Source organism: Adiantum capillus-veneris, chromosome 22 (assembly GCF_014529385.1).
Source record: "Adiantum capillus-veneris isolate H3 chromosome 22, ASM1452938v2, whole genome shotgun sequence".
Taxonomy (NCBI): Eukaryota; Viridiplantae; Streptophyta; class Polypodiopsida; order Polypodiales; family Pteridaceae; genus Adiantum; species Adiantum capillus-veneris.
In genome coordinates, this window is record NC_140952.1 from 110,388,703 (window position 1) to 110,406,122 (window position 17,420).

At 45.8% G+C, this 17,420-nt stretch overlaps 1 protein-coding gene and 1 pseudogene across 1 annotated transcript; both read right to left on the reverse strand.

Moving 5' to 3' along the window:
- Positions 1-998: 998 nt before the first annotated feature.
- LOC147430011 (uncharacterized) lies at positions 999-3,134 on the reverse strand (annotated as a pseudogene).
- A 2,408-nt stretch (positions 3,135-5,542) lies between these two features.
- Positions 5,543-12,953, reverse strand: LOC147430012 (uncharacterized). Its single transcript, XM_086496205.1, has 5 exons — positions 11,916-12,953; positions 11,735-11,814; positions 8,520-11,534; positions 8,188-8,329; positions 5,543-6,647 (listed from the first exon to the last, which is right to left on the reverse strand). Exons 1-5 carry the CDS (start codon positions 12,064-12,066, stop codon positions 5,815-5,817), a joined length of 4,221 nt encoding a protein of 1,406 aa, XP_086352331.1. The 5' UTR covers positions 12,067-12,953; the 3' UTR covers positions 5,543-5,814.
- Between the last annotated feature and the right edge of the window lie 4,467 nt (positions 12,954-17,420).

The window sequence follows — 17,420 nt, forward strand, 5'->3', positions numbered from 1 at the left end:
AATCGTAGAGAAACGGGGCATTCATAACCACATGCATACACCTCGCAAGCATCACAAACATCCATTGAGAGGTTGCATCTATATAACTTCTCTTTCTATAGGATCAATGGCAAAAAAAAAGAGCTTAGAAAATACTGCAGAATCACCTTGTTTTTCTTTGCACAAAGATAAAATGCAATTGCCATAAATATGTCAGGCCTACTAAAGTCAACATTGCCCTTGCGAGAGGTAGGTAAAGCAGCAACAAACCTCTGCTTGAACTTGCTTGTCAAAGAGGATTTTATCAGGAACTGAAAAGGCACGAAAATTATATAGCCCAAGAATCAACTCACTCAGCCAAACTAAATAACAAGCTCTCGCACATCCAATGCGGGCGTGCAGCCATTAAGATCTTCAGGAAAGCCTCAAAACATTATCTACATCTTTCTCTGTTTCTACAAGGCTCAAAAAGCACGACAAGCTTGGTGGCCCACTCGTACAGTACATCAAGGGGGTCGGACACACGCAGCAGTGGTGCGATGACATGAAGCTGCCCCCACCTCTTGCCCATCCCACCTCGAGCCGACATCGTTGTCTCTAAGCGGTTTACATTATTGCAGCTCACGCAGATCCTCCTCGTGCATGGTTCAATTAATCAAGGTGCATGATAGCCATGCACAAGGCATCCCAGCCAGCCTTCACTCGGCTCTCCTGTCCCATGTGCTACTCCGAACTGCAACAGGCAATCCTCCTCGCCCACACACCTGCCCATGGATGGATGGAGAGAGAGAGAGAGAGAGAGAGAGAGAGAGAGAGAAAGAGAGAAAGATCTGCTCATGGATTCGTCCCTCCTCCTCCTTGTCTTCCACTCTCCTATCCTCTCCCCTTCACCCATCGGCCTCCTCCTCTTGATACCACCCTCGCCCTCACATCCCGTAGAAGGAGAGAGATCTCATCTTCCTCCTTGCGCTGCTTCAGCTGTCATCCAACCTCCCTGCATGCCCTATCCCCTAGCCTCCTCACTGCTGCTCCAATTGTTGCCGATGTGCTGTCATGTTCCCCAGTACCCATATGAACTGTTGTGTGCACGCAAAAGGCAAAGAGAGATGCGTACACACTGCCACCACCAGCCGCTGCAAAATGGACACGAGATCAGCCCTCTGATCGTGGCTCTTTGAGAAGAAATCTAGAGTGTCCACCAATGCCATGAAGAACAAGCCCACCGCGCCCCCAGAAGCTAGTCGACGTCCCCATCTGCGGGTCGGCCCACAACTCGTTGTAGCTGTGATACAGTAGCCCCGTATTGGCATCCCGTGAGTGCTCCTCCATCAGCATGAACTGCAGTGTGATGTCATTGAAATCGCTAGGCTCCTAGAATAGGAGCGCGTACTGCACGTAGAAGGGCTCCGCCATGAACAACCTGCTGAGAGAGCAACTGAAGTCGCATCCATGCACCCACAAAGGTGGCTTCTGGCACAAGCTCACCTACCCCTACCAAATGTGGCTACATGCTCTTGCTCGTCTACTTCCACAAGAAGAGCAGGACCGTGCGCCGAAGCATATGTTGTATAATCCGTCAGGTTGTAGGTGGGGATGCTGCCGTCAGACGTGACAAAGACGTTTGTGCGATTCTGCAGAAAGGCGAGGTATTTGGGGTCCTTGGTGCGCCTCCACACTTATTGAATGTCGTAGAGCAGCACGTTCCACACCTCCTTGTCGGGCCCCGATGAGTTCCAGATCTGCAATGCTGTGTGTATACACACAGATGAAACTTCCAAAAATGAGGCCCAAGGCCCCAAGCAAATTCCACAGTGCGGTGTGCCACCTCTCCATGTCTCTCGACACTCGAGCTTACCCAGATTACGAGGGGCTTCATCATTTTCTTGCAACGCACTTGCCACAATGAGTGTCCACTGTCCAATGCCCGTTAACTTAGCTAGAAAAAAGAATCTTGAAATTTGTTTCTACTTTTTACCCAGAATAGCTTATGGAATCGATTTTTTTATAGAATTCATAAACAAGAAGCCTAGAATTTTGTTTCTATTTTTTAGCCAGGCTAAATTATGAAAAAGATCTTTTGTTTAGAATTCATAAACAAGACATCTCCATCATTAGATTTACACTCTCTTCATTTAAATGAGTGCCCACTACCTTATTTCAACCAATCAGTATTTTAGGCCTTTCAAAAAATGCTTAAAAATACAACTCAATCTTCTTTCTATTTTAGTCAGCAAAAAGAGAAGGCATCTCTATAGCCTTTGCCCTTTGGGCAGGCCAAAAAGCCTAAAAAAAACGACATTGATTGAACAAGAATTATGAATACACCTTCCAAGGTGAATCTTTGCTAGGTCCTGGGCACACTCAAAACATAGCAGGTGAGGAATTTGCACGATGTGACCAGAGTCAAGATGCAAAGCTTGCCGGGTTTTTTGATGGTCGAGCATTGCGACAGGACAGGCTGCATCAAGCCCTTTTGTGACACCTTCCGCTGGAGCGACAGAGCAGAGACCTCAATTACCAACTAGCTGACTGCATCGAGCTTTTGTCCTCGAAGGATTTAGGCTGCATTAAAAATATTAAAACTCTATTCGAACAGTAGCAAAGACGGGTTGCGTGCACGGTTTACCTGTGCTTCGAAACGCAAAGGCTTTTGGCTCGCATGGGGCTTTTAGCTTTTGGCTTTGCCGCGATCAAATTTACTTGCAGAGAAAAAAGGCACGTTACAGAAAAAGAAGGCATCACTAAGGCCTCACCCCCTTTCGGGCAGGCCAATAAGGCGGATCCTACTTGCGAAGCAAAGGTTATTGGAAGTCGTCTTTAAGAGACATGTCGAGTAAAGGATGTCTCAGATGCCACTCAAATGGCAGAAGATGGTGTGTAAGGATATTATGGGAATACACACTAAGGTTGAATATGGTACACAAATGGTAAAGGGGACTTTGTAGCAATCCTGCATTCATGAGCTAGAACTTAGAAGACATACCATTCAAGAATGAGTTAAAGTGGCATTCAAGGATGCCATGAACGTGACTGGAAAGGTTGATTGTATTGCAAAGCACGCACATACTCACCAACATGGTAGCTTCCATATTATATTCATTTGTCAAAAAGGTTCCTCCCTGCTGTGCTGCAGGACTGGAGCCTTGATGTCCCATTAACCGGTTAAAACGTACAATGAGATTTAAACTCACACGGGTTACAACAACATTGTTAGAGACTATCGTTGTAACCAATCCAACACGCGCACGCATGTTGCCAGTGCAATGAAACAGAAAATATAAAAAAGGATGAACATTATCCCTGCATTGCCTTCCATGCGCGAGCGTCTTGAAATTCCTTGCGTGCGACCCTCATGCCAGCTTCTTGGTATGCTACCTCGAGCTTGGGTGATGTCTCACATCAACTTCTGAGCACCGTCATCATTGCCTCGCTCTTCGCTGCGAGACGGATCAACTCAGATTCGCTTTTTTTAATCTAAAAAAAACATCATCGGGTACCCCCTACTGGCACAACTATAAAGAAAACCCAAATATCCAAGATATACGCCCCGTACATTCCCCCTCACCCCCAAAAAAACGACGATGTGGTTGCGAGCTCCCTTCACTACGAGCTTCCCTGGTCACCTTCTCTCTCCTGCATCCCTCCCCCCCTTCTCTCTGCGATGCAAGTCCTTGCTCTTGCATTGACGAGAGAGAGAGAGAGGGGGGGGGCTCGCTTGAGCACACCCTATGGGTGCGTATGCAGACCACACACACACACACACGCACGCACGGCTCGTCTTAGCTCGCCTTGCTGTCCTCGTCTGCGAGCGAGCGAGAGAGAGAGAGAGAGAGAGAGAGAGAGAGAGAGAGAGAGAGAGAGAAAAGAAGAAGAAGAGAGTTTTAACATCGTAGGAAACTATCCCAAGAGACCTTAAAGATCTATATGCACGAGGAGAGTTGAACTCAAGACATGTTATTCAAGAGGGAAATGGCATGACCAATTTACCACACTTGGGTGATAGAAGGTTATACCATTTCCCTCTTTTTACTAGCACACACCTCCATACCCACACACACACCCGAGAAGAAGAGAGTTTTAACGTCATAGGAAACTATCACTAGAGACCTTAAAGATCTATCCGACGAGGAGAGTTGAACTCGAGAGAGAGTAGTGCTCAATGAGAACTTGTTCATGGTTTAAAAGCCTCCAAGAGCTACCCATCGCCTTTGATTGCCAAGCCGCCGCCTTAAACAACCGCTTTGAACAAGGTTCGAGAGAGAGACAAAGAGCAAGAGAGAGAGCTACCACGCATCATCCCCCACCCCCCAAGGGCATGGTCTATGCATCACCTAGACTCCTTTGCTCTTCAATAAAGAAAAAGGGTATCATCTCAGATGTGCATAAATAACAATTTTTTAAAATCGTTCAAAGATACTATACTACTACTAGTACTCACTTTACGTACTCGCAGGTTCTTCTATTTATTCATTCATCCCAAGATTCGTCGGAATCCAACCTTACCTTAGCACCTCATTACTCATAACCCTCAATAGAAGGTCGCCCTCTAAAATGGGGTTGGAGAGTAGAACACGGGCGTGCAGAGCAGATGAGTATTTGAAAACTACTGTAGACCACAACCACATTCACGCTGGGATGTCAAAACCATGCATTTTAAATTTTTTTTAAAATCTCTATAGCCTCGCAAGCTTGCTTGCGGATCTTCTGCAGCTCGCGCCTCCTCTCCGTCTGCTCATCACCCTCAGCCTTTGTGCGGCCCCTGCTCCTCTGTCTGACACTCTGACTGCTGCGTCGCTCGACAAAGTACCCTCGTCCGTATCTGATTTGATTCTTTTTAGTTTTTGATTCGATTTCATTGGGTACCCCCTACTCAGGAGGTAACCCAAATACTGTGACGATCAAAAATCAAAATGGGGTGGCACATGAGCTCCAGGTGAGCGATGTGCGTATAATGGCGGATGACTGCTCGCAATGATGTCTGAGGAAGCAGCGCTTGTCTTTTGCCCTCTCACACACACACACAGAGAGAGAGAAAGAGAGACAGAGAGAGAGAGCGCCTTTTCTTGGCACCCAATCCACTCCAGGCTGGATCCCCATGCTCAGGTCTCCCTCTTTTTCTTTCCTTGCCTTGACCTCGAATCCCCCTTCCAAATTCCAATCCCTCTCCTTATGCCACATGGTAAAGGCCTCCAAGGTACATTAGATATAGTCGAGAAGTGGAATTTCAAGGTGGGTCGCAAGCATCTTGTTTTCCCCTACTAGGATCCACCATGCATGCACGTAGAAGTTGCCGGCTTGGTGGTAAGAACAAAGGCAGGGCCTTGGTGGATATCCCTTTACCAAGATGATAAGCCTAGTGCTTGCTCACATGCACTGTAATCCTCGCATGCCCTTAAGGACATACCATGAATGTAATGTCCTGTTAAGACTATTTACACAAAGTTCTAATTAAATGCAAACCTCACGTCGTAAGTTAACTCCATTAAGATTGCCATCAAATGCAGACCTAAAATTCCTATCAATACTCTTTTTGAAGTAGGCTGCACAATTTTCAGTTCATTCATAAGCTAAAGTGAAGAAAACCTTTCATTAAGATGGGCAAAAGTTTAAACTAGATGTAAGCTTAAGTTGAGAATATCGCAACAGGTTAGGCAAAAACTCGATTTCGAAGGATATGCGATTTTGGGTAGCTCGAGGATTGGTACTATTTAGTGAAGACAATGAAAGATCGTGGTAGAGGTGCAGGGGAGGAAGGGTTGGAGCCTAATCAATTATATCAATATGTTGAGTGGTACTCAGTAATAAAGTTACATGAATGTACAAAATGGGCCACTCTCACTTGTGCAGTTTGAAGAGTTGCCTTTTGGTGGTGAGGGAGAGAGGAGGGTGGAGTAGTAGACCGAGGTCTCGGATCGTGTGGTCTATGAGGTCTTTGAAAATTAGGCGCTCTAGATCTAAGCCCAACTCCCCCCTTTCTACAAGGAAGTCCGCCCAAGCATTTGGCCGGACGCTATGGCATCCGCCGAGTATGTCCTCCTCAAGCATGTGGACCATCTCATCACATGCAACCCCCTCCTCCTCTTCACCCTCACCAATAATTGTTCCTATGCTCCCATTAACCTTGCCTCTTTGCTTTGCACTATTTGCTTCTATTTCCTCCCACACCTCCTCAAGCAAGACCTTGGCCCCCTCACTGCTTAAACACACATTGTTCTTCTCATCTACTCCAACAATACCCTGCCGCAATGCCGCCGACCATCCATTCGTGATCTTGCCATGGAGGTCGCATTCACAAGCTAGGAGCCAGGGCTGATGCTGGCAAAGGCGCCATGTGTGCATCCGTCTCTCCATGCTGGCGTTTACGCTGTCAAAAAGCATTCTTCTCCAATTGCTACTTCCTGGTTCTGTTTTACAAGCTGCCACCTCCTCTTCTAGCTGCAAAAAGTAGTGGAAATCGAGGGGCCTCAACTTCCATATGCCGGTAGCATCATGTGCATTCTCGCCGCCATCACGGCGCTGTGGCGAACATGAGACCTCCAAAAGATGCTTCACATAGCTGAAATCTGTAAGTGCTACATTTTGTGGGTGGCCGCAACGAATCAACAGAGGGGAAAGATGCTGCAAAGAGCTCCCTTTGCTTGCTTCTTCTTTTGTCTCTTCCTCAAGCTCTGAAAAACAAACAATCAAATTCATGTCTCAGATAAAATAGTTGAAACCTTTGAAGTAAATGAATGATAGCAAGTACTAGCAACTCAAACACTTTAAGAAGGAGGGCTTCAATGCACAAAATGTGTCCTACGAGTGAAGAGACATGACATAATAATGTGTTAGTATGAAGAAACATGGCATGGTTGCTTTGGACTTACTTTATCCTTTGGACCCAGTATATATCATTTCCATGAAAAGCTCATGATCTAAGCAAGAAGGTCATGCCAAAAAGGGACTTAACTTTTACCGAAATAGGTTTGGCGTCTAGGTTATATGAGGCTGGGTTCAGACTGAACCGACAAAAGAAACGCGCCTTCCAAAATCTTCCGCCGCCTAGTGTGAACAATGTGGAAGAGGAAAAGTGAAAAAGTGAAGGGGGTTGAGAGAGGCCATCAACTCTTCTGAGGGGGGGGGGGGGGGGGGGGGGGGGTCGGAAGAAAAATGGAGGGCCCGGTGGAAGAGTGCCTCAAACTCCAACCAATTAAGTTCACGCCCCTTTTCATTTTTCTTCCGTCGCCTAGTCTGAACCCACCCTGAGCTTAAAGTCGAATCCTCCAACGAAAAGGCTATGTGTTCAAGTCTCACTGTTGATCGCTCCCATTGAAGGAGAGCCGATGCCAGAGGCATAACTAATCCTCTAGGGCTCAATGTAGGCAAAAGTTAAAGTTCCAAAAAGTTAAAGTTAAAGTTAATGGGTTTGTTATCTCCATTCCATGAGCTTGAATTCAAGGAACTTATAGGGGGGCTCCACGAGAGGGGGTAACTGTTTTTGAGTTACCCCACTTCGCTCAAATAACTTTACCTCAAAGAGGTAAAGTTAGAATAACTCCCTCTCGAGCATGAGATTTTTTCAATCACATCGATTAGTCTTGTCTTGTCTAACCATTAGAGCCGGGTTGCGCCGTGCCAGTGGGGGGAGTGTGGGGAGGGGGATGCACAGCGTCGCACCCCGTTTTGTTTCAACACGGAGACGACAAATGTAGAAAAGGTGACTGCACATGCCTTGCTCTCATTGGCTACTGCAACCCTACGATGAAGGAGGAAGCAGAGCTCCCGTAACCTTCGCTTAGCCCCACCTTTTTCAAAGTGGTGGTAGCGTTACTGGCACCTTTCGGGTTTTCTGCAAATATTTTTGGATTTTCTTAAAATGGTAAACAACCTCCCCCCACTCCCCTTGGGTGCGACCCAGCTCTTACTCCCTCCTGTGGAAGCCCCTTCTTAGGGAAACATTTTTTCCCGCTCATTCTAAGTGGGCAAAAATATCGAAACACCTGTAAAATGCCGTGCAAAAAGCAACCCTAGTTGGAATTGCAAAACTCACCATGGGAAAACCCTGCTATTTTGCCAAGCCAACCTGACACACACACACACAACCATAGAGCTGCAGGCTTTAATTAAGTGGGGCGACGTTTTGGGTTCAACCCTCACCTCAATCATTTTGCAAAAGATTTGAAGAAGAAGAAACCCAAAGTCCAAACAAATGTCGGGAAGGTGTTTTACCTTCGAGTTTGAGAACGAACTTAGTGGTAGTTGGTGGAGACGCAACGTCGTCCTCGTAGAAGGGGCCTTCCAGCACAGAAATGGGGCTCGGCTGCTCGCAGCTTCCTGTGGATTTATCTCCTTGAGACTCTGTGTCCTCGTTCTATAAGAATGCACAAACACAAACAGAACAGGATCAAAACCTTGCCTTTTGAGACAGGGTCTCAACCGAAAACGACTCAAACGCAAAATGCATGATGTACGCAGAGCATTGTGGATGTATCAGCAGCAACTAAGTAGAGATATTTTGCACACACACAAACACAGACTACAGAGTGGATGCCCATTCCTACCTCTTGTGTTTGCAGCACCTGTGGCAGCCTCAGAGCTCCTGTAGGAGTGCGTATAGGACTACTCGCGTCCCCACCATCCCTATCAAAGATCTTGGAGGTAGTTTGCCTCTCTGGAGTCCTCGCCTCTGCATCTACACCAGCCAAGATCAACAGGGGACTCTTCACCCCACCCTCTATTCTCACATGATAGATGCTTGTAGGCGTATTTGCAAAGAAACCCTCTTCATTCTCCAATGACATGCATGGATCATGATCCATCACATCAAGTCCCGCCTCATGAAGCTCTACAGACGTGTTGCATGACTGCAAGCTTTTGGTGCCGCCTATTATGGTTTTGTCAACACATTCAGCTTCTGGATCTTCAATCCCGCACGATTCAGATGGTGGCCGTCTATTTGGAGAACGATTCGAGAAGTTGAGTTTCCGTTTGACGTCCACTGCCTGCCTTGTACTTGATCTTGTTGGAGTCCTCATGTTTGATCTCGGATTATCTGAGTTTTTTGCTTGCACGGGTTTTTGTAATCTTCGAGGATCTGACCTCACTGTGGTTGAGACTCCTCGTGGCTTAACCTTCTTGTCAATGGGAGTCATTGAGCTGGGCTTTAATGAGACAAGGTTGGCTTTGCTTTCTTTCTTGTCCTTGAGAATGCCTGTCTTCTTCTCTGCTCCTCTCTCACTCTGTTTGTTCTGCTTGTTTGCAGTCCGGTAGCTGCTATTCCCTGAGGCATAGTGGTCCCTAGCGGCATTTGAGGAGGTTGATGACACAGATGATGCTTCCCAGCTACAATTACCATTGCTGCTCAGTCGTTGCTGCTGGCTTGAAGGAGTTCTGGGAGATGTCAAAAGTCTGGTAGATGGGCCATTTGTTGAAGTATGTGGATGAACCATTCTTTTCACATGGGTAGTCTGCAAATTGTGACTGCCTCCAGGCGATATTGCTTTTCGAGGCGTATTGTACGTGGACGAATCACTTGAACCTGGGGAGATATATGCATCCGCCCGGACTCGGCAACTCTGACTGTAATTCTCTGGTAGCTTGTGCTGCCTATAAGATGAATGGTATGCTTCTTCATGCCCATTGTGTACTTTTCGATCGTAACTCGTCCTGCTGGTATTCTTGTGTTCATGTACCTGGGAGTCAAACTTATCATTCAACATCCTTTTTGTCTTCCAGGTTACTGCCAACTGCTGCTCAGCTTGCTGTTGGGGCTGCTCATGCAGAAATTGAGTTCGCCCACTCTCAGGTTGCGGCTTGTTAGGTGACTCCCATATTGGGAGCTTCTCTACATACGACTTTGCATAATCCCTTTTGGGACGAATAGACCCCAAAAGTTGCTTCAAGGCCTCTAATTCAGGGTTTGAGCTCTGCTGCAGGCCTATTGTCCTAACTTCTCTGTCATTCTGTTTGTACAAGGAGTCTGCTCGCTGCATCGCTTCTATTTGAGCACACAATCTTGCGGCTGGAGACAGGACATGGGGGGGACGGTCTTCCATTAAATGATGGTTTTTTGGTTGATAGCAAGGTTGCACCAAGTGGTTACCATTTTCTGTTGTTGCTGACTGATCTCCTGCATGCGATTTAAGGCTACCTACCCTAACATTCAATGTCCTTGCCTCTTGTTGACTTAAAGGCTCCAGATGCAAATAACTATCCTCTTCCTCTTCTTCTGAGTCTGTGGGGATTTTGATGTCGTCGCGCCTCTTGGAGGGGAAAAATGAAGCAGAGACATACTTGCCACACTGGCTGAATGTTGGGTTCGTATCTTGCATCACTATGTTGGACCCTCGCCTGACATTTTGATCAGAAGAATTAGAGAGACCAAGTTTTGGATGTGCCTGCTGCAGATCGCCGTTAGGCAATTCATCCAACCCCATCAATCTGGCTACCACATTGGAGCTAAATGATGTCCTTTTTTCATGAAGAGACTCTGTGTCGCAATCACTATTGCTACATGAAACACTTCTTGAGCTCAACAGGGTTCTCGAATGCAACTTGCCCTGGCTGCCTACTTCACGATCTGCTTTGATTCCACCTCGGCTATCCAGAGACAACCTAGGACCATCCTTAGTTTTTGGGCCCCCTTGATAAAGTGAGTCTGCAAATGATGCCCGTGATGGCTCATAAGAGCTCATCCTGCCAGGAACTCTATCTGAGGCCGCCCTTGGCAAGGAGGCTCTAGAAGACATTGCTGGCCCTTCCACAAGCGAAGGCCTTGCCTGCTGGGGAACACAATGTGCAGCCGCTGAATTCCTGCTTCCATGGGTATCGTCTGCTTCTTCATTTCCAAGATTAGCATTGTATGCAGGAGAAGCTTCTCTCAACTTGGCAAGCATTCTGAGAGACTCACTGATGTCGGCACAAGTCTTCGGAGATGTCTCCACTTTTGGCTTGCAATGTGGCCTCGGGGGTCTGGATGCGTCGACCCGCCCACCAGCTTGAGGCATGGATGTAATGCTAGCTCGTGTGTTGCATGCACTTGCTTCACTAGCCATTCTATGAGGGAATGAAGAAGTAGATGAGCTAGACAGCAAAGGGTGTGCTGAAGACCTTGGATTCTGCTGATCATGGCCTAGTGAAGACCTCACTATGTCATGAATACTCACTTGCTCGTCATGGTGGCTGGGTCCATTGAAATCGGTTGTGATCCTAGACAGCTCTTGGAGAGCACCTCTGGCCGCTGCTGCCGCACGCTCAGCTGTATCCACTGACTTTCTTGCATAGACCTTGCTCTCATGTGCAACATTTATGCGTGCTTCATGGAGGGAGCGTGAAGAGTCAAGCCTCCGAGGGAGAAGCAAATTGCTTCGTGCCACATCAAAGGAAATCTTGGGCAATTGGTCCCTGCTGTAAACATCAGTGGCCGAAGCTTCATTTGCAGGTAAGGGTGGTGTCCTTGCAAATGCCAAGCTGCTCTTTGTCTCGGTTGGAGTGGTAGGCATTTGGACAGGCTGGCTCCTTTGTTGCTCTGTTGCGGGAGCATGCTTTGGCCTTGGTTCTTCAGAAGTATTTCGAAGCTGCAAGCATGGAGAGATACTCTTTAGCAAAGAAAGAGAGAAATACCCCTCAGGAAAAGTGAGCAGAATGCTTGATAAGTGGCATTGTGTTTTGTTCGAAGCTCCAACTCAGAAGCAACTCAACCTACGCATGCGACTTCTTGCAAGACAAATGCATTAGGAAAAGAACCAGCAGGAAATACATTTGAAAAGCACATTACCACATTCTCATTCAGTGGTCCGCTCGGGTCGCTGCAAGGGCTTCCACAATTGCTTGTTGTCGGTGTTTGGGGCTTTGATGCTGGCATGAGGTTAATGCAGAAAGTGTAAGAGATTGCATTCAGCAGCATACTTAGGAAGACCAATAGAATGTGCAAACACCATAGTCGGAAAAAAGAATACCTGCAGCTGCAATGCGCTTATGGCCATATAGACGTCTTCCTGTCAAGACCTGATGCCTGTCAAAGAGCTGGAGGATACCTGTCATGCACCCAATCTGCTTCTCAAGCTGAGGATCCTCAGAGAGGGATTGCAACAGCTTGTTGGTAGACATGATGGCGGGCTGGACTTAGTTTTCTAGCCGAATTACTGTGTTGAGCTCGACGTATACCTCAATCATGTTGATTATCTTTAGAGGGAGGAGGTAGATCCACAGGTAAGCTACTCATTGTGTTTGAGAGAGAGAGAGAGAGAGAGAGAGAGAGAGAGAAGGGGGGGGGGCGCATGAAGTGGAATTTCTTAAGCAATTGCAGTTGATGATTCAAGCTATTTGGGTGTAAAAAGGAGGCAATTTGAGGAGGTCAAGCAAGGAGAGGCCATGCATGCATAACTGACTCACTGGCAAGCAAAAGCCAAGAGCGCATGTGGAGGTGCTAATATTTTTTGAAGCAAGAAGAGAAGAGGGGGGGGGGGGGCCTATGAGGAATCAAGGACCAACAGCTAAACAGAAAGATACGCATGTGTATGACATTGCAATGTTACAAGGAAGCTGAAAAATCTCTTCTGGAAGTGAAAGTGATTTGTGGGCGATTCAATTCATCTATGTGTTTGTGTGTATGTGGAGAGAGAGAGAGAGAGAGAGACAATGCATCTGCTTGTGGGTGTGTATTGAGAGAGAGACTTTGGAGATAGAGATGGTCCCTTCCTCGACGGGAGAAACCCGTCATGCGCGCAGGTTCGTGATCTCCATTATTATTATTAGCCAAGCTTTTTGCACATGCTAATCATTACAGACACGAGCTAAAAGCGTGTGCTAGCTAGCTCGGTAGCAGGGGCCGGCAGCTCAGCAGCAAGGGAGAAACAGCCTACATGAGGGGTCCCAGGGGGGAGGAGAGAGAAGCTACAAGCAGAGAACTAACTTGAACGCTGGCACTGCAGCACGATCCATGGAAGTGACAATTTCGTTTAGCTATCCAATCACCGCAACAGAGAGAGGAGAGAGGAGCATGAGGTTAAATAGAGTCTTTACGATGTGTGTAAGAGAGAGAGAGAGAGAGAGAGAGAGAGAGAGAGAGAGAGGGAGAGGGAGGAGCTAGTGTCCTCTTCTGTTGAGGTAAAGGCGCCGCTTGCTACGCAGAAGAGAGAGAGAGAGAGAGAGAGAGAGAGAGAGAGAGAGAGAGTAAACAGGCCAGGGGCGCTGTGCTTTTTACAAGGGGACTCACAGAGATTGCAGGCGCAGCCAATGCAGAGCCTCCATTGCCAATTACTGGTACGGGACGTTGCATTTACCCAGCATCCAGCGGCATTCTCTCTCTAGGCACTCACTCTCTTCTTTCCTCTCTCTACATGTGAGCAGATGGCCTTCCTGAGCTTCCTCCTCCCCTGCATCGTACAAGGGGGTGAGGTGGGTGGCCCGTGAAGCAGGCTTTGCCTGCCTCGTGGCTTCAAAAAGGTAGTCATGAAAAGAAATAGTCATGACGAATAGCTGTGGCGTAGAGAGAGAGAGAGAGAGAGAGAGAGAGATGTCTAGTGAGAGGAACAGCCGCCACTAGTGTCGTGAAACAGTGAAGAGAGGGAGAGACTCCGAGAGAGAATTGGCGGAGCCGCGGAAGAGCGACACACACAGAGTGGTGATGTGAGAGAGAGAGAGAGAGAGAGTCGAGACGTGCCGGAAGAGAGAGAAGGCGTACCTTTTTAGAAGCTAGCTCCCATTTTCAATGCATCCACGTTCCCCCCCTCTTACAAAAGGTCTTCAGCTTTGGCGGGTAAAACTGAGAGATGTACGTAACGCACCCTTTGTCTCACCACTTCTTTTGTATTGCTAAGTTGGTAGCGTGTGATTGCAGTTTGCTCAATGCACTTTTTGCGCATCTTTAAGGTCTTGAGCAATGAGGCTCGATCCTTGGATTCACGCTTTACTTCCCTTCCAATGAAATGCCCATACATGGTTATTGTCACCGTTCTCAAGAATCCTGTATGAATTAGTAAAATACACTTAGGGTTTTTGCTTGCGTGATGGGGCTAGGTGAAATTGACCGCATCGCTTGTGCTACATTTTCTCCCTCGTGCTATACGGTGTCTCCAATTGGTTCGGTGGACTATCCGGGGGTGGCGGGGCCCGCTTGGCCTTATGGCAATCCTAATCGGGCTTGGTCTCCCTTTGCTTTCTCCTTGGATGGGTGGCACCCAATTCAGCCTAGGCATGTGTGTCATGGTGGCTCCCTTGTTAGCCACTTGTGTCGATGTGGTTGGATGACATCCGTGATAGTCGGTTGGTCTGGTTATTGTGCTAGTGATGTCCTTGCTCAGGTTGAGCAAGGCTTTCTTATGTATTTCTTTTCTGGGTGAATATACTACATACAACTCATGTTTGTGAGTATTTCCCCCAAAAAAAAGAATGATGTACAAATGTTTTTCTATTTTTGTTTTGAGAAGATGGTAGCAGTGGCCGCCCAAGCTCGCTTCCTTGTTCACTCCAAATAGGTTGCTAATGCTATGTGACATTTTGAGATAGTAGATGCCTCAGGTTTCTACAATAAGTTGATACTGCTGTGCGACATGTTGAGATAGTAGATGACTCATATTTTTACAAAGATTGCTTTACACGTATGGGGTTTTACAACTTGCAAGATTGATTTTTGTTGGGCACTTCACTTATTTTTTAGGTTGAGTTCAAATCAGAGCAACAGAAATGCTCACTTTTTGCTACCACCGCCTTGCCCTGTTCACACAAAGCGACAAATGATCGTGTGAGCTTCGTTTCTATGGGCGTGGGGAAAGGGAATCGCCACTTCAGTCAATCAAATCTCAAAACGAAGGAAAACTTGATGTGTTCCTTGGGGGGTGGGTGGATAGGTTTGGCAGTTATGAAGCGCTTTCTCCTTCCATACAAAATATGCTTGCTCATGCAATGCTCCTTGGCTCTCCTTTGTTGTTGCTGCCTCTTTTGAATCCACCATTAGTGTTCTTCCTTTTTTTTCACTTAAAAAATGTGAGCTCCCCTTCAAAAAAAATACACTAAATTTTTCAAATAAAAGTGAAATCTTTGAAATTTGAAGGATTTGCAAAGCCTTGGGCCCTAAGAAAAAAACTATTGCTTATGGGTGCTTGCCTAGGATGGAGAGAATCTCAAGTTAGAAGTAGTCTATGCAAAATGGGGAACAAGGCATATCTAATCATCCCTAGCGTAAAATACATGGGGCACATGCGATACAAAGAGGGAGATACAACTTAGTAGGCTTGAAAACAATTATTTTTTTGAGAACAAGATAAATTTAAATTAAAGGTGAGAAAAATCCTACAAAATCCCCTAAGGAAGGAAAGGGGAAATCCTTGCCAAGAGAAATCTGCACAAAGGGAAGAGATACAATGTGAAGCCTCATAAGGAAAGAAAAGAGCGATATTTCAGGATCAAGTACATTTTGGAAGGTTCATATAGGGAAAACAATACATTCTTCCATCTTTGCCAACTGATTAACTTCTGGATATCTTTGCCTTAAAGCTTGAAGGTGAAGAGACCATCGAGAAAATATCTCTCATGATTCTCAAAAAACAAAGATACAATGCAACAACTGATGTAGATTGGGCATGATCAAAGAGAGCTTTGTTCCTTTCCATCCAAATATGTCAGAGAAAAGTATGCTTGGAACTACAGAAAGTTTGCAATGTTGATCTCTCCTTGCTTAATTGGAGATCTTTGCTTTTGGCAGAATGTAGTTTTATGGATGTTCCCTTATGGACTTGCCTCAGGCTTGAAAAAAATTGATATAACCTGTGCATCGGAAAGGGATGACAATGTTGACAGTAAACTCAATCGTGACTTTGGCCTCCTCACTAATATCCTCCACTCCTTTTACACGGATAGCTTCTAGACTATGTGGTGTACCCTTACATTGTGTTTGGCTCAATGTTCACCAAAAACTGTCATTTAGTGTATTTTCACTTGTGCTTCAATTCAAGCTTGTTTTGAAAATAACTTTCAAAATTTTGCAATTGTGTAAAAAGTGATCAATTCGCCAAATTTTGACACAACTATCTTGAGAGCTTCAATATTGTCCTTCTCCTCACTAGTGAGAAAAAATGTTTTTGTGAGCGTCGGTCTTGCTCCCAAGCACTACAATATGCTTGACTCCATTGGAGATTTTACTTAGGAAGGTCCAAAATTCCCTATCAGTTAAGTATCTTGTAGAGTAGAGGAGCCAATATAGAGATGATGAAATCGAGGAGGCCACTACACATCCGTTTATGCACAGATTCCCGCTCTGAGAGGCGCAAAAGATGTGTGATGACAAGAGGTTTTCTACGAAAAAGAAAACTCCTCGAGTGGACCTGCACACAATTCGCACGAAGGATTAGCACAATTTTTGAGGCAAGTTGTGGACGCTTAAGCATTAGAGATGCAATGGCACCAAAACAAAGATGGAGATGCTTCTGGGTCGAATCCTCGAGTTGAGAATCAATGAGCAGTACGTTAGCTCCCATTGACCAACAACGCATGCATGTTTGTGTGCTTATGGGGGGGGTAGCATGTCTTGTCATTGGGGCCTGTCTCGTTATTGGCTCCTCTACCCTAAAGGACATGAAGAGTTGCCTATTCTCTGAAAAAGACAGCATTAGGAAGTAGTTCTCTTCTCTTATGGAAGTGCATATTTTTCATTTTCCCTTCTAATGACAAAAATCATAAAAATAAAGTGTCTTAGTGACATGTTTGTTGAAGATTATAGCATGTTTGGTGAACAGTATGTGATTAGAATTCCCACTTACAAGCCTTAGTGTAATTTTGGGACTCCTATTTTCACATGCTACTTTCCTGTTCTCAATGTTATAGCTCGTTCACATTTTTAAATTTAATAAGTATCTAAATGTACTCTCTTCAAATGGTAAATACCCTATTATATTCTCTTCTCCTATATAAGGGCAATTTGTTTGCAAGCCCCTCTAATGACACCTCATGAAAATTTTGACCCTCATAAGATGGGAAAAGTGCCCTAGGAAGGGGAGATGGTTATTTTAAGGCCTTTACACTAAACTTCTATAAATTTTGTAGGTTGTCTCACCTTCAACGCTATACAAGATCAAGATGTAATGGCCAAGATGATGCTTGAGCATTTCAGATGTTTCTCTATCCTTTGGTGAATCTTGGCTTCTCATAACTCTCTAAGATGATAGCTCTCAAAGTATACCATACTTGATAGGTGCCTTGGTTCAGAATGGTTGCTTCCGACTTAGCTTATCCTTGCATCGTGTTGTGAACGATACTTTTCTCCACTTTTTGCTACGTAGGCAAGACAACCTTGAACTTTGTGCCTAGCAATGAGCTTTTTAACTAGAGGGGGATCGTGTACATGTGAGTTTTTCCTTTTCAATAAGGCCCTGTGTTTTTATTCCAAATGGAACCAATTAAGTTGATGATATACGTTGTGTGCTATGTACATGCATACATGTGTATACATTATGTATATAAGTGCA

Bases quoted from the DNA above. Each gene is read 5' to 3' on its own strand.
- LOC147430012 (XM_086496205.1), bottom strand. From the start codon at position 12,066: ATGTCTACCAACAAGCTGTTGCAATCCCTCTCTGAGGATCCTCAGCTT. The intron at 11,815-11,915 runs GTATTCTTTTTT...ACCTCATGCCAG, and splicing joins TAAGCGCATTGCAGCTGCAG to CATCAAAGCCCCAAACACCG. The intron at 8,330-8,519 runs GTAGGAATGGGC...GCATTCTTATAG, and splicing joins AGGTGCTGCAAACACAAGAG to AACGAGGACACAGAGTCTCA.